The sequence below is a fragment of the Corylus avellana genome, chromosome 7, assembly GCF_965113065.1.
Source record: "Corylus avellana chromosome 7, dhCorAvel1.hap1.2, whole genome shotgun sequence".
Taxonomy (NCBI): domain Eukaryota; kingdom Viridiplantae; phylum Streptophyta; class Magnoliopsida; order Fagales; family Betulaceae; genus Corylus; species Corylus avellana.
The window spans coordinates 845,925-860,623 of NC_142496.1; the positions used below are offsets into that span (position 1 = coordinate 845,925).

The following is a 14,699-nucleotide window of genomic DNA, read 5'->3' on the forward strand; positions in this document are numbered from 1 at the left end:
ACTAATCATTCAATTTTCAAATTGCATTTTTTTTCTTCTCTCTCTTCATTCTTTGGAAAAGTTATTTTTCTGTAAGGTCAATCCTTATTATACTGTAGACTGTAATTAGTAAACTTATGGAAAATCCAGCTGTTTCTAAGACCCCTGTTAAAGAAACAGAGGAGCATATCCCTTTTCACTTAGGCATTAGCAAGGAAACAAAACACAAAAGGAGAGTTTATAGCCGTTTGGTTGGCACCTCTTTACTCTATTACTGTGATCAAATCTTTTCGGTGGTAACACAATCATGCCATAATATTCCTTTCACGTTCTCTATCCCCATGCATTATGCCCCATGATCACAGAAATAATTGAAAGAAAATGGTAACAATAAAATATGAACAAAGTTATTGCCTACACTTGGTTGGATGAACTTTCTCCAATTCAATTCATTAATAGAGGCTATGTTTGGTAACTCTTATATATTAGCTGAGCTTTTTGCATTCTACAAAAGAAAAAAAATGGTTGGGTGACAGTCGAAAGTGACAAATTGCAGCTACTTAGTCTTAATAGGTTGTCAAATTCACACTAGGGCTGCATGCTTTTCAAAAAGCGCCCATTCGAAATTTTAAAAATAAAAACACCCCTAAAAGTCGTTACCAAACGATGCGTAATTTTCAATTTTGTTTTTTGGGAAACATGTTATTTTAATAGATTGAGTTGGAGGAAATTCTTCTAACTCAATTTAATTGAAAGAAAACTTTATCCATAAAATAATAATTAAAAGAAGCTAATGGCAATATCTCAATAGATGTCTATTATTTTCAATTCTGATATGCCTTTCTTACATAATGCTCCACCTTACTTAAAATTCAGCAATTAGCTTCAATCTGTCCAACCCAAATAGGCCATACAAGACACCTTTATCCTTTTTATTACATAAAACATTAAACATGGATATTGATGATTTCCTTTCATGTCCCACAGTGTTCAAATACCAATTCAAAATTAATTTGGGCTGCTAACTTATTGGATTCTCTGCAGTGAAAAGGAAGAAAAAGATGCCCCCAGGTATAAGAGCTTTATTCCCTAATGGCCAACACCATCCAAATAAACAAAAACACAGAGGTCCCCTCTTGCTCCCAAAGCAACCCAATAATATTCCCATATATCAACTAAACACTATACACTACTCATTCACTCATTCTCCCTGCTTTTATGCACAGTTGAACTTCACTTTCTCTAGTCCCCATGAATTCCTTGCTCAGCAAAACAAATACTATTTATGTTATTATAAACTGACAGTTCTCTTTTCTGGGGTGTTCACAGTTGTCCCTCTTTCTCATGCACTGCGATTTCCAATGGAGATTTTCCAGTGCTTGTCTTACAATCTTCTTCTTGCTTCCATGTTCATCTTTGTGGTCTCAGCCATTGATCCCTCCACGGAGGCGCTTCTGAGTCTAAAATCTGAGCTTGTAGATGATTATCACAGTTTGAATGACTGGCTTCTGCCTTCTGGAGAGAATGCACCTGGAGGAGAAGTATATGCATGTTCTTGGTCTGGCATCACTTGTGACAAGAACAAAACCATTGTTATTGGTTTAGACCTGTCTATGAAGAATCTTGCTGGTGTAATGACAGGGAAGCAATTCAATGTCTTCACTGGGCTTGTTGATCTCAACCTCAGCCACAACTTTTTCTCTGGGCCACTTCCTGTGGAAATTTTCAACCTCACCAGTCTAAAAAGCTTAGCTATCAGAAGAAACAATTTTTCTGGCCACTTTCCTGGGGGGATATCTGCTGTCCGGAACCTGGTTCTGTTTGATGCCTTCAGCAACAGCTTTTCAGGGCCATTGCCAATTGAAGTTTCCCAGCTTGACCATCTCAAGGTTCTTAATTTTGCTGGGAGTTATTTCAAGGGACCAATCCCATCAGAATATGGTTCTTTCAAGAGCCTGGAGTTTCTTCACCTGGCAGGAAATTTTCTGAATGGTAGCATACCACCAGAATTGGGCAATCTCAAAACAGTCACCCATATGGAGATTGGCTACAACACTTATCAAGGAAGTATTCCATGGGAATTGGGCAACATGGGTGAACTTCAGTATCTTGATATTGCTGGAGCAAATCTCTCAGGCCCAATACCAAAGCAACTCTCCAATCTCACCAAGCTGCAATCAGTTTTTCTCTTCAGAAACCAGCTCACAGGATTGATACCATGGGAGTTCGGCAGAATCATGCCTCTCACAGATTTGGATCTTTCTGATAACCAAATTTCTGGGCCTATACCTGAGAGCTTTGCAGAGTTGAAAAACCTGAGACTGCTCAGTCTTATGTACAATGAGATGAATGGCACTGTCCCTGAAGGAATTGCACAGCTTCCATCACTGGAAACTCTTCTTATATGGAACAATTTCTTCTCTGGGTCACTTCCTCGTAGCTTGGGCAGAAACTCCAAACTCAAGTGGGTGGATGTTTCCACAAACTTTTTCACTGGCACCATTCCACCTGACATATGTTCGGGAGGCATGCTATTTAAGTTGATCTTGTTTTCGAATAAATTTTCCGGCAGTCTCTCACCATCTCTCTCAAATTGTTCTTCACTTGTTCGTCTTCGACTCGAAGATAATTCATTCTCAGGTGAGATCCCTTTGAAATTCAGCCATCTTTCTGGTATAAGTTACGTGGACTTGTCCAGGAACAAGTTTACAGGTGGGATTCCAGCAGATATATCGCAAGCTTCCAAGCTTGAGTACTTCAATATCTCTAACAACCAAGAACTAGGAGGCATGGTCCCTGCAGAAACATGGTCTTTGCCACATCTTCAGAAATTTTCAGCATCCTCTTGTAGTATCTCAGGCAATATTCCTCCATTCCAATCTTGCAAATCCATTTCTTTTATTGAACTGAGCATGAACAACTTATCAGGAACTGTCCCAAAAAGTGTTTCTAATTGCCAGCTTCTAGAGAAGGTGCATTTAGCAAACAATAATTTGTCAGGCCATATACCTGAAGAGCTTGCAAGTCTTCCTGCTCTTGGTGTCCTAGACGTCTCACACAATAGTTTCAATGGCCCAATACCTGTGAAGTTTGGTAGTTCTGCAAGCTTACTACTTCTGAATGTTTCTTTCAATGATATCACCGGCTCTATTCCTTCAGAAAAGTTGTTTAGATCAATGGATAGCAGTGCATTTGTTGGAAATCCGCAGCTATGTGGAGCACCCCTGCGACCATGTCCTGGTTCAATTGCAATATTGGGAAGCAAAGGCATAGGGAAGATTACATGGATCCTGCTACTGAGTGCAGGGGTGGTTGTAGTCATTGCAGCATCGGTGCTTGGTATAATTTATTTCCACCGAGGATTTAAAGGCCAGTGGAAGATGGTCTCATTTCATGGACTCCCTCGATTCACAGCAAATGATGTTTTGAGGAGCTTCAGTTCTACAGAATCCACAGAAACAGTGCAAGCACCATCAACTTCAGCTTGCAAAGCAGTCCTGCCCACAGGTATAACAGTTTTGGTGAGGAAAATTGAATGGGAAGCAAAGAGAATGGGGGTCATGTCAGAATTCATAACACGAATGGGAAATGCAAGGCACAAGAATTTGATTAGATTACTGGGATTTTGCTACAACAAGCACTTGGCTTATCTTTTGTATGACTACTTGCCTAATGGGAATTTAGCTGAGAAGATGAGAATGAAAAGGGACTGGGCAGCCAAGTACAAAATTATAGTTGGGATTGCAAAGGGACTTTGCTTCCTTCATCATGACTGTTATCCAGCAATTCCTCATGGAGATTTGAAGTCGAGTAACATAGTGTTTGATGAAAACATGGAACCCCATTTGGCAGAGTTGGGTTTCAAATATCTGGTACAGTTGAATAAAGGTTCATTTCCAGCAGCTTCCAAGAAGGAAACAGGTATGCATAACTAAACATTATTCTTTCATGTAGTACATGTAAGCTGTTCTGAGGATTCTTCTCTATAAATAGCTGCTAAATCGCCGGTTATCTAAAAAACTTAAAGCCGATAGAAAATGGTAAACATTTATATAGAATATTTAATTAAAATGGAGGCAAACTGTAGGAGTCAGAAATACCATGTTAGACCATCAATTGTGCAAAAGCTTAAGAAGATGTTTATTCCCTTTGTGTCAAACAAACAAATTAAAGCTTTCACCAAATATTCCAACATTACCAATGTTGAGAGAATGTCTGAATAACTTGTACATATACTTTATAAGCTTTGAAAAATCACAACTGGTCCAACCAAGAAAGTTGTTGCTTGTTAAGTCAATAGCAGCAAGAATAATATTCCTTGGCAATCACAACATACAATCATGAATAGCAAATTATCTCTACTATTTCAAAACAGAGCATAAAAAACCAGTCTATTTTGCCCACAGAGTCATGAAAGACGTTTGAAAGGGAATTTCTCCAAAGTTTGATATCTTTTTGTATATCAGCCTCTATTGATTCTATATATTCTCATAGTCTTTATTCAGGAATAGAAGCAGACCTTAAGGCTTGTTTTTTTGTTCATCTTTGAACAGGTGAAACCAACAATGCCATAAAAGAGGAGCTTTACATGGATGTTTACAACTTTGGAGAGATCATTGTGGAAATTTTAACAAATGGGAAGTTGACAGATGCGGGGACAAGCATACACAGCAAGCCAAGGGAGGTTCTTTTGAGAGAAATTCACCATGAGAACGAAGTTGAGTCTAAACCCTCTGTGAAAGAGGAGATAAAATTGGTTCTTGAAGTTGCCTTCCTCTGCACTAGGAGTAGGACATCTGATCGGCCATCAATGGAAGATGCACTGAAGCTTTTATCTGGATTGAAGCCACAAGATAATGACACAACTTCTAAAGCAGGAGGACTATAATCTCAGTTACACAATTACCATATTTAAGGACATAAAAGATATAGCAAATAGTTAGCTAATAAGAGTGACTGTTTGTGGTAAATTTGTTCTATAGCTTGCCTTTTGTGATAATTATTAGAACTGTTTTGCTGTATTATAGTTGCCTATAAGGTTTGTGTACCACCCTTCACCCATCTTATGGGTTTTGAGGGACTTATTTTATTTCTCTGCTTTCACTCTCCCATTTTGTACTTGGGCCATACATTCCTTCTTTTACATAAAATCAGTTACGTTGCAAAGTCCGCTCACTAAGCCGGGACAAAGTTTTCTTTTAAATCGGGTTAGAGAAAATTCTCACATGTATATGATTTTCACCCGCTCTAAGGATGAGTAATCTCCCATATCATTTGGTGCATTAAAATCGCCAAATAAGTTTTGAGGAATGAGAGAGGGTGAGAGGGGGTGAAAACTTTGTCCAACAAGTTAAGCCAGGATTAGTTTGAAAAGGACACCCATATCATAATTTGCTTTCAATTGGATTGCAAGGAGACTTTATTCTAAGCCATGGCTTATCTTGCAATTTCCTGCATGAAAGATGTTCTTGAATTAAAGAGCTCCATTTAAAAAGACTACTCATGACAAGTTCTAGGGTGATAGGGATATTTGATAACCATTTAGTAAAACAAGAAAAGGTCGACAACAAAAGAAAAGCTGGATTTGTTAAAATTCTCTTCTTCTGAAACATAATCATTGTATTCCACGAGTAATTGAAATGCAACTTATAATCATACACAAAAAATTTCATAAATTTTCTATTACAAAACAAAATTACATACAAGTATGATCAAAAAATCTAAAATCCTAAGCGGCTAAGCTAAAAGCCCATCTCATCCATTATCTCAGCCCAAGTGCATCCACTACGCCCTCAAAGCTATCAAACCTTGAGCTCACCACATCCACCTTCACACCAAGTCTCTCCGCCCCCGCCGCCGTCACCGGCCCGTGGGCTGCCACCACCACCTCCGGACACCTCTCCCTCACAAACTCCTCCCAATCCCTCCACCCAAACTCCCTCAAGCTCTTCAACAGCCCCTCCACCTCTGCGCTACTCGTGAACACCACCGCACCCAATTCCCGCCCTCTCTCCACCATCCTGCGCGCGCAGTCCGCCCCCGCCCAGCACGTCTCGTACGCGCTCACCCTCACCGGAACCCACCCTTTGTCCTCCAGGTCCCGGAGAAAGTCCGGGACCACAGGCGGTTCTGTGAGGCCCACCACGAGCGGGACCGGGCACAGAATCCTCCGGCTGAGCCCGTCCCCGAGCGACTCGACCAAGCCGCTCGGGGTCGCGACAGGAGGGACCAAAAGCCTAATCCTTTTAGCGTTTTCGCAGAGCTTCGACACGACGTCGTGGTTGATGAGCTCCGAGTCCTTGCCTAGCGCGGCGACTATGAAGGCCTCGCCGCGGGGGGAGAGGAGGGGCTGGTCGAAAGCGGCAGCGGCGGCGGAGAAGGAGTCGATGGCGGCGCGTGAGGTGAAGGCGAGGGCGGAGAAGGCGTCGAGGTTTGGGGGAGAGAGGTAGGGAATGAGGGTGTGCGGGGTGGCGTGAACGCCGAGAGTGGGGCACCAGAGGGGATCGTAGCCCTTGAGGGTGAGGAGGCGAGAGAGGCGTGAAGCGTAGTTTGGGGGCGTGGTAAAAGCCACGGCGGGCTTATTCGTGGTGGTGGCGTGGGAGAGCGGTGTCGGTGGCGGTGGGTTAGTGGGATTGTAGGTAGCCATGGTTACGGTCGTGGACGCGTGGTCCTGGTCGTGTTGATAACGAGGTTTCCACGTTTAGTAGGAGAAGTATTCTCTTTATAAATATAAAAAAATTGGTTTGAACACGTGAGCATCTATTCTTGTACTTTTCTCTCTTTTTTTTTTCTTTTTTTTTTTTTAAAGAAAAAAAAATCAATTATTAGATTTACCTTCATTTAGATGCATCATATAAATCATACAAATTTAATGGTTAATTTTTAAAAAACAAATGATGAAGAAAAATGAGAGAAGGACAAGAATAAATACTAACATTTCTCTTTAACGAAATAGGATCAAATACCTCTACTTATTTTCGTTAATTGCTTTTGAAGGCGGTTAGAAAAAATTACTAACCGCCTAGGCGGTTACGGTTAGCGGTTCTAATTGCCTTTATGTATATTTTATATAATATATATTATATTTATATGGATAAATATAAAATTGGTCATTGTGGACCTATGGTTGGCTTAAATTACAAATTACTATATGTGGTATAAAAAATAATTTATAAGTCCATGTAGTTAGCTTAAATTACAAATCACTCTATGTGGTATAAAAAATAATTTATAGGTCCTTAAGGTATGCCAAAATAACAATTTACTTCATGAAATCAATTTTCGTTAAGTAATCGACAAAATATGTCACTTTGCCATGTCATACCCAATAAAGACGCGACACGTGTTATTATTAATTTTTGACTTTCAAAAATAACAATTAGGATTTTTCATGTCATTTACGACGCCAACTAAGATTACACATCAGCTCTCACTCCATGTCATACTGTTCAAGTAAATTAACCTAATATTGCTTCAGTAAATTAGCATAATCTCTTATATCCCCAAAATTTTACTCTGTGTGTAACCCTCCCTCATCTTCATTTTCCTCAACCACTTCACAAAATGCGACCGTCAAATTCTCGCAAAATGCTCACAAATCGTGACGAGGTAAATGAAAATAAGTTAGGGTTACGCACGAAGTAGAATTTCAAGAATAGAAGAGATTAAATTAATTTACTATAGTAGTTACATGACGTGAAAAAGTAATAGATTTTGTTAAGTTACTTAACGGAAATTAATTTTAGGGAGTAAAGTGTTATTTTAGCATACCCTGAAGACTTATCAATTATTTTTTATACCACATGGAATGGTTTGTAATTTAGGCCAACTATAGAAACCTAAAAATTATTTTTTATACCACAAAAAGTGATTTGTAATTTAGGCAAATCACATGAAACAATTTTGCATTTATCCACAATTATATATATATAAATACATGAAACGACGTCGTTGTGTTTAAATATATATATAAAAATTTAGAAATGATGTCGTATGTAGTAGAATATTATCATATCACCATATAAACGTCATTGTGGCCCAAAGGCCCAACTTTAAAAAAAAAACGGTTATAGCAGACAGTTATATGTTTACTGACCGCTAACCGCCTAGCATATGTGGTTAGTGAAATTTAGTAATCGCCTTTTCTTCCCACGCAATTTAAAAGAAAACTTAGTCATGTCGATTTGGGCTTTTATTTGGGAATGCTTGGACATTTGCTCTTATAATCTGTTCTAAAAATAAGCTGCAGAGCTTTGAACCAGAAGAGGGGCCCCTAATATTTCATTACATCATATTTCCAGTACAATACACACATGTAAAAACCAATGGAAACTAGAAAAGAATCATCTCAAGCTGTGTTCCTCGTTGGAAGACTTCAAGTCATGCAAAATTTCTCTATCTTCATCATGGGGTAGAAGAATATCAGGTACAACCTCAATATCTTCTGCAGGCTAATGGAATATGGAAGGAAGATAATTACCGCATGGGAAAGAAGACAAAACAGAATGGCAAAGAGGACATGAAGAAGCACTATGTTACCTGCCATAGTTGCAATAGTCTCCATAACAAAAAACCAATGATCATAACCAAGCAAAACAGCTTGCCTGCCCAAGCTCCACATGAGAGGTACCTGGTGAACAAAATAAGCCTCTTGAAATAACCCCTAATGCTATGAACTAATGAACAAATAAGAAAAAAAAAAAAAAACTGAATCAAGTGTATCATGGTAGCATCATCAAGGCTGGTGATTGCCGATTCAAGTACCTGAACACTTGGAGTATTGGAGAAACAACTTTAATTGGGTCTTTTGTCCACCAAATGAAGATTTTTGTGTTTTGATTATACAGGTAATCGCCAAAATAGATGATCGATAATGTATGAACCACAAATCCATTTTAGTGGACTAATTTGCCTTGAAACACGAGCATCCAATCAAGTGTTATCTTACCGTGAGAGTCGTTCGAGAAGACTTTGATTCGAGCATTTCAGAGCACGGTCATATACAATCTCTGTCCTTTTCGCAACATCATGCCAATTATAGAGCTTCTTCATCTATCAGCAAATAAGGAAACAAAATTAACAAATTGGCCACTGTATAAGTAGTCAAATCTTCATAGACCAAAGTTGATATTAAATAATGCACTCACACGATTGTGCATGGCTTGTGGGTCAATCTTGGGAAGTATAGATATTGCCTTCTTGATTGCTTGTACCATATCACTAGGATCTGGCTCCGCAAGTACAATCATGTCATCTGGTAGAACCTATGAGGACACAAGAAGTTAGCTAGACTAAAATGCTACCTAAAGATCAATGGGAGCTCAACTATTCTAACAAAGATCTCATTAACAAAGGACTATAATATTAATCATATCAACTAGGTAGAGAAGAAACATCTCATTATACATGCCTCTGGGACACCTCCTACGCGTGTACTGACTGTTAATAATCCACAACTAGCAGCTTCTAATATGGCTATGCAAAAAGCTTCTGTTAAAGAACTGCCAAAAGGACAAAAATCAGATCAGAAAAATAGAAGAAAAATACCATGCTAGGGTCATATCCATTAAAAATTCGCTACTACTTGGTTAAACTGATATTTGTGCAGGTTGAGAGATGCCACTAATTCTCTATTGTCTACAATTGTTAAGTTCCATTTACAAATTTGGCAATTGGCTACATCCAACTATAAGATGAACAGATATTTTGAATTTTAGAAACCATAATTTCAAGTCAGTTTGTCTAGTCTCCAAGTCAAAATAAAATTCTTCTCGACATAATTGAACTGAAAATATATATACTTGAAAGAGAACTTCCATGAATAGATACCTGTTTAAGAATATATGGCCAGAAATCAAGACAGATCGTACTCGAGCATGTGGTACAGCACCCAACATTTCAACTCGATCTTGGAGTGAATGCTTCTCCCTCATCTCTTCCAACCGCACCCGTTTAGGTCCATCTCCTCCAACAATGAAACGAACCTTAACATATAGTTCAAATTAGAATAAGAGTTAATCTCTTCTTCCTTTGCCCAAACAATGGAATAAATCCCCCCTAATCACATAAACTGATAACCCCATCCATAACAGGGTGAACCCTTTATATAAATCTCTCAATGACAAATGGAGGATAAAATAACAGAACAGACACTAGTGAGTAGTTGGATACGTCATAAATATGTTGATCTAATGAATCCCAGGATACAGGGCATGTCCACTGACTTATAAATAGAGTTGTTAGCATTTTCCCCCTCACCATTAGACGACGAAAAGCTATCGTGCATGCAAAGATCTAACACATGGGCTTGGGGGCACAATGGGAAGTCATAAATCACCTAGTCAAGTTACGCTGACCCGGTGACTCCATAATCTCTCATTAACTTTGGCAGTTGCTAACAGAAAAGTAGCGACCCACTAATAATGGTGAACATGGAATCAGGGGATAATTCATGCTACTTCCATATCAACGAAGAAAACAAAACCAAGTGTAACGGCCAACAAGCACGAATAGAAATCCAATAAGAAATAATGTGATTAAAGCAACTCACATTGGGATAAATGCGGCAAACTTCTGGAATGACTTCAACAAGTAAATCTGCACCCTTTCGATAAACCAATCTACTAATCACAACAATAACAATTTCGTCACCACTGGGTCTCTCCGTGGCAGGCTTGAACATAGCTGTGTCAACAGCATTAGGTATAACAAAGACCTTTTCCGGTGGCAGACCTGAACGTAGCACAGTGTTTTCTTTGCTTGTATGAGAAACACAAATGGCCTGGCTTACGTCTGCTAAAGTAAACTGCAATACCTTGTTCATGTGGATGCTTCCCACATCAGCAAAACCATACAGTGAATGATCAGTAAATACAACCTTGTACCCCATAGTGCGTGCATGCATTAAAGCTTCATGGCAAAGAGTTGAGAAGGCTTGATGCCCATGAACCAACGATATTTTTTCTCGAATAAGGATAGTCCTTATAATTGGAAGTGTCCCATAAAAGGTTGGTAATGTATTTTGCATGAGAAATGGCTTCCACGGTACATAGTAGACTTTCAGGCCACCAGTCATATATCTCACCCCAGAACGATTTCCATAGGCATGAGTCATAACCACCACCTGCACAGTGAAATAAACAAAGTCTTTGTCATCAAGGACAAAAAAATTTCTTCTTGATAATTTATGCAACAACAAAAAAGAAAAAAGTACAGATATAACATTTTTTTGGTTTTTTTTTTCTTTTTTTTTTTTTTAAAAAAAAAAAAAAGCAGAAGAAACCTTCAATCTCCTCTTTCCTCACTTTCTCTACAAATGGCTAATGAAAGAGCAAAGAGTTGACCAACAAACCAAATAACACTCTCTGACCTTGTGACCAAGCTTTAGTAGGCATTGTGACAGATAATAGATGTGATTCTCTACACCGCCAAAGTTGGGATAGAAAAAATCAGAGACCATCAGAACCCTATGCCTTTTTGGTTCACCCATTAAGTAATCACAATTGCCTGCAATAAAACCAATCTTCTATTTATGAGGTAGACAGTATTTTATTCAAGATCCAACAACAAAATGACGAGGAAAACTACCAGTACAGGAAACAAAAGTAATATCATATTCAAGACACTTTTAACAAAATTACTACAAGTATATATTATTCCAAGGCAATCTTTTAGGTAAGACCACCAACGCATAACACAAAGATTTCTTGCAGCATCCAAAATAAGCCCAACAGGGAAAAACAAAATAGAAAACAAGAAAACATGGAGAGAGTGATCCTCACCCAGCAGCTATGGAAGCTGAAATCAGGAGCTAACTGCTAACCTTTCTGAGAGGGATGAGAAATTTAGGGGCCTCTGGTACTTGGGTTTGCGATAGGAATTGAAATTAGTTGTTTTTAATCACAAGGAACCGGACTGATCCGTGAACACTGGGTGATTGGCCTGAAGTTTGACACGTAAAGCATTCACATTCGGCTCAGCAAATTTCCTACAAATTTGATTGATATTTGTCATTCTCTAACCCACTTAATAGCATTCCCCTTTAGACATTCATCTACCACCATCCCTACCAGTCGCCACAATCTATACCATCTGAGCTCAACTCATTTAATCACCCCTATTGATACAGTCTCTTGTGCACACATTATGTTACCTCAATTTACACTATGCAGTCTCTGGTGATGCATGAGGTTAACAGTAAAAAATAAACTTCTTCTACATAAAACTTTACCTGTTTACAGAGAAAGATGAAGCTGCTTGTTTCTACACAACTTTTTCTGCCTCTGCAACCCTGTGGCACCCATAACAATCAAGAACCCCGCAAAACTGAAGTTGCCAATCCAAGTCACCATCAACATCTTTCAACAACATCGTATTATTATCATGGCCATTGAAAACGAACATAACCGAACTGCCAAAAGACCAAAAAAGAAAGAAGGATTGAAAGCTTAATTCTGAAAAAGATAAAGGGTACCTGAAACTATCATCTGATATTATATTACCCAAGAAAATATTAAGGGGCGAGGTTCGGGCAATTTTATGAACCTGAGGGGCGAGCTTGACCTGCAGACTGAACACAAGTAGCTTTAGGCACAGATGGGGCCGAGCTGGTGAACAAAATATTGTGCCAAAAGAATCAAAAAAAAATTATCATTTACACTTCCACTACCATTAGTGCTTCAGATCGAAAAACATAACAATATTAATGTCAAAATCCTAAATATTTACTTGAATAAACTCTTGGAAATGGTGACCAGGAAGATATCTCTTCGATCTCTTCCTTCGAAAGCGAAATCAAAAATCTGTAGGGGGTTTTCAAAAATTGTGAGGGAGCAATTCTTGGGTGTTTGGGTTCTGCCCGGGTCATTGGGAAAATCTTTTATCAGACCATCGTAACACTTCTTTTACAGCCCTCGATTAATAATTTACACATAAGCAAAAATATAAAAAGTGCACAAAAATAAGTTTGATCATAATACACTAAATTTTATGGTGATTAAATCGATAAAGGGTTAATCTTCTACTTCTAAATTTTAATTTTGAATCTAAAAACGAGTTTTGTAGCATTAGAAACGAGTTTTTAAGCATTAAAAATGGGTTTTTGATCATTAGAAACTGGTTTTGAGGCATTAGAAATAAGTTTTGAGGCAAGTCACTGCCGGCGGGATTTGAGGCATTCACCGCTGGCCAAACCCGTGGGTTTGGCGAGACACCCGGCGTGGGTCCATGGGTTTTGCCGGCTACTGGGTTTTTTTTTATCCGATTTGATGTAATTGTTCTCACTTTTATTTTTTGCATTTTTCTTAAATTAATGATGTGTCACATAATAATTTGAAGCTACAAAATATGTGTTATCAGGATGGACATGATAGTAGGGGCTCTCATATACTTTTCCTCCAAATTAGTAATTACTGCCTTTTTTTTTTTTTTTTTTCTTTTTCCTCCAAGCTACTTGTCCTTGTAATGAATTATAGATTTATCTTATTTATTTCATCTACCTATTCATTAACTTTGATAATGCTTAGATGAGTGATTCCCCATTTAACCACCGGTTGGTTAAAATTGGAGTAATTGCCAGTAATCTTGCCAGGCTGGCTAATGCCAATTTTGGGGAGTTACAGTGAGATACCAGGCAGCGTGGCTGGCTGCAAGCGGAGACGACAAATGGCGTGATGGGCGACGGCGGTAGTGGGGGCAGGCGGCGGGTTGAGATTGTGTTATTAGGGTTTTGTTTTTAAGAATAAAAGATGAAGAATCATGTGTTTTGGTAACATGTTATTATTTTGTTCCCAGCCGATGTGTCAGCTTATGAATAGTGGGCACAAAACCATTGGTTCATGCAAAAACCGCATTAAAGTTATACTCTTTTTTATATATCTATAGGTAAAATATATATATAGGCGGCTAGTGATTTTAAAAAAACCTAAGACCTCTAACCATAACTACCTAGTTGGTTAGTGGTTTTTGCTAACTTAATTTAAAAGCAGTTAGCTGTTAATGATCATTTTCACCCCTAACTTGTACACCCCTATTAAACATGAGAAATTCTAAGGGTACTAGATTTTTACTAACAAATGCTTACAAAACTGATGTGAAGTTCATTAATTGGTACTCATTACATTTTTCTTAATTAATTGTTTTGGGTACCAATAAATGAGCTACATATCATTTTTTTTTTTTTTTTTTTGTTGAGTAAAAGTGATTTCATTAGAATCATATAAAAGAATACAAAGCAGATTGCTTTGCCTCAAGAATCTCACGAATACATTCGGGTGGGTCATACCGTCACACCCAATCCATATTATTATTTAGGACTACACATTATTTTAGTAAGCATATGTAAGTAAAATAGTTAGTACTCTTAGCATCTTTTATTATACCTTTACTAATCTTTACTTTTACGTTAAATTATAATATTTTTTTAAACAAAAAAAAAAAAAAAACAGCTCTCAAAATATATATTAACAAACAAAGTCATATACTTTAATAAATTTTATTAAAAATGCATTAAAATCAATTTTAATAAACTAAAGTAAAGAATATGCTGAAACTTGCAATTGTAAGCTACCTTAAAATTCTGATAAATATATTCTTAAAACTCAGTACAGAATAACACTGTTTAAAGGGGGTGTTTTATTATTATTATTATATTTTTTTTTGGTTTTTAATTGTGATGTGATATATAAAAATAAAAATAAAGTTTTAATATTTTGTATTTTCTT

General features: G+C 37.8%; 3 protein-coding genes across 10 annotated transcripts; 1 reads left to right on the forward strand and 2 right to left on the reverse strand.

Moving 5' to 3' along the window:
- Positions 1-1,100: 1,100 nt before the first annotated feature.
- Positions 1,101-5,093, forward strand: MOL1 (Leucine-rich repeat transmembrane protein kinase family protein). Its single transcript, XM_059598695.2, has 2 exons — positions 1,101-3,900; positions 4,533-5,093. Exons 1-2 carry the CDS (start codon positions 1,341-1,343, stop codon positions 4,865-4,867), a joined length of 2,895 nt encoding a protein of 964 aa, XP_059454678.2. The 5' UTR covers positions 1,101-1,340; the 3' UTR covers positions 4,868-5,093.
- A 497-nt stretch (positions 5,094-5,590) lies between these two features.
- LOC132185573 (uncharacterized) lies at positions 5,591-6,734 on the reverse strand. The gene has a single exon (XM_059599333.2). It carries the CDS (start codon positions 6,623-6,625, stop codon positions 5,741-5,743), a length of 885 nt encoding a protein of 294 aa, XP_059455316.2. The 5' UTR covers positions 6,626-6,734; the 3' UTR covers positions 5,591-5,740.
- Positions 6,735-8,155: 1,421 nt separating this feature from the next.
- Positions 8,156-12,851, reverse strand: SETH2 (UDP-Glycosyltransferase superfamily protein). 8 transcript variants are annotated; one of them, XM_059599554.2, is made up of 12 exons: positions 12,706-12,851; positions 12,523-12,547; positions 12,209-12,388; positions 11,760-11,965; positions 11,348-11,484; positions 10,529-11,101; positions 9,808-9,962; positions 9,389-9,479; positions 9,126-9,242; positions 8,927-9,030; positions 8,518-8,608; positions 8,156-8,429 (listed from the first exon to the last, which is right to left on the reverse strand). In XM_059599554.2, exons 5-12 carry the CDS (start codon positions 11,465-11,467, stop codon positions 8,322-8,324), a joined length of 1,359 nt encoding a protein of 452 aa, XP_059455537.2. In that variant the 5' UTR covers positions 11,468-11,484; positions 11,760-11,965; positions 12,209-12,388; positions 12,523-12,547; positions 12,706-12,851; the 3' UTR covers positions 8,156-8,321. The 8 variants fall into 8 exon arrangements, with proteins under 8 accessions (XP_059455537.2, XP_059455533.2, XP_059455536.2 ...); XM_059599550.2 differs by having other exon boundaries at positions 12,480-12,547; XM_059599553.2 differs by having other exon boundaries at positions 12,209-12,335; positions 12,452-12,547.
- Positions 12,852-14,699: the final 1,848 nt, after the last annotated feature.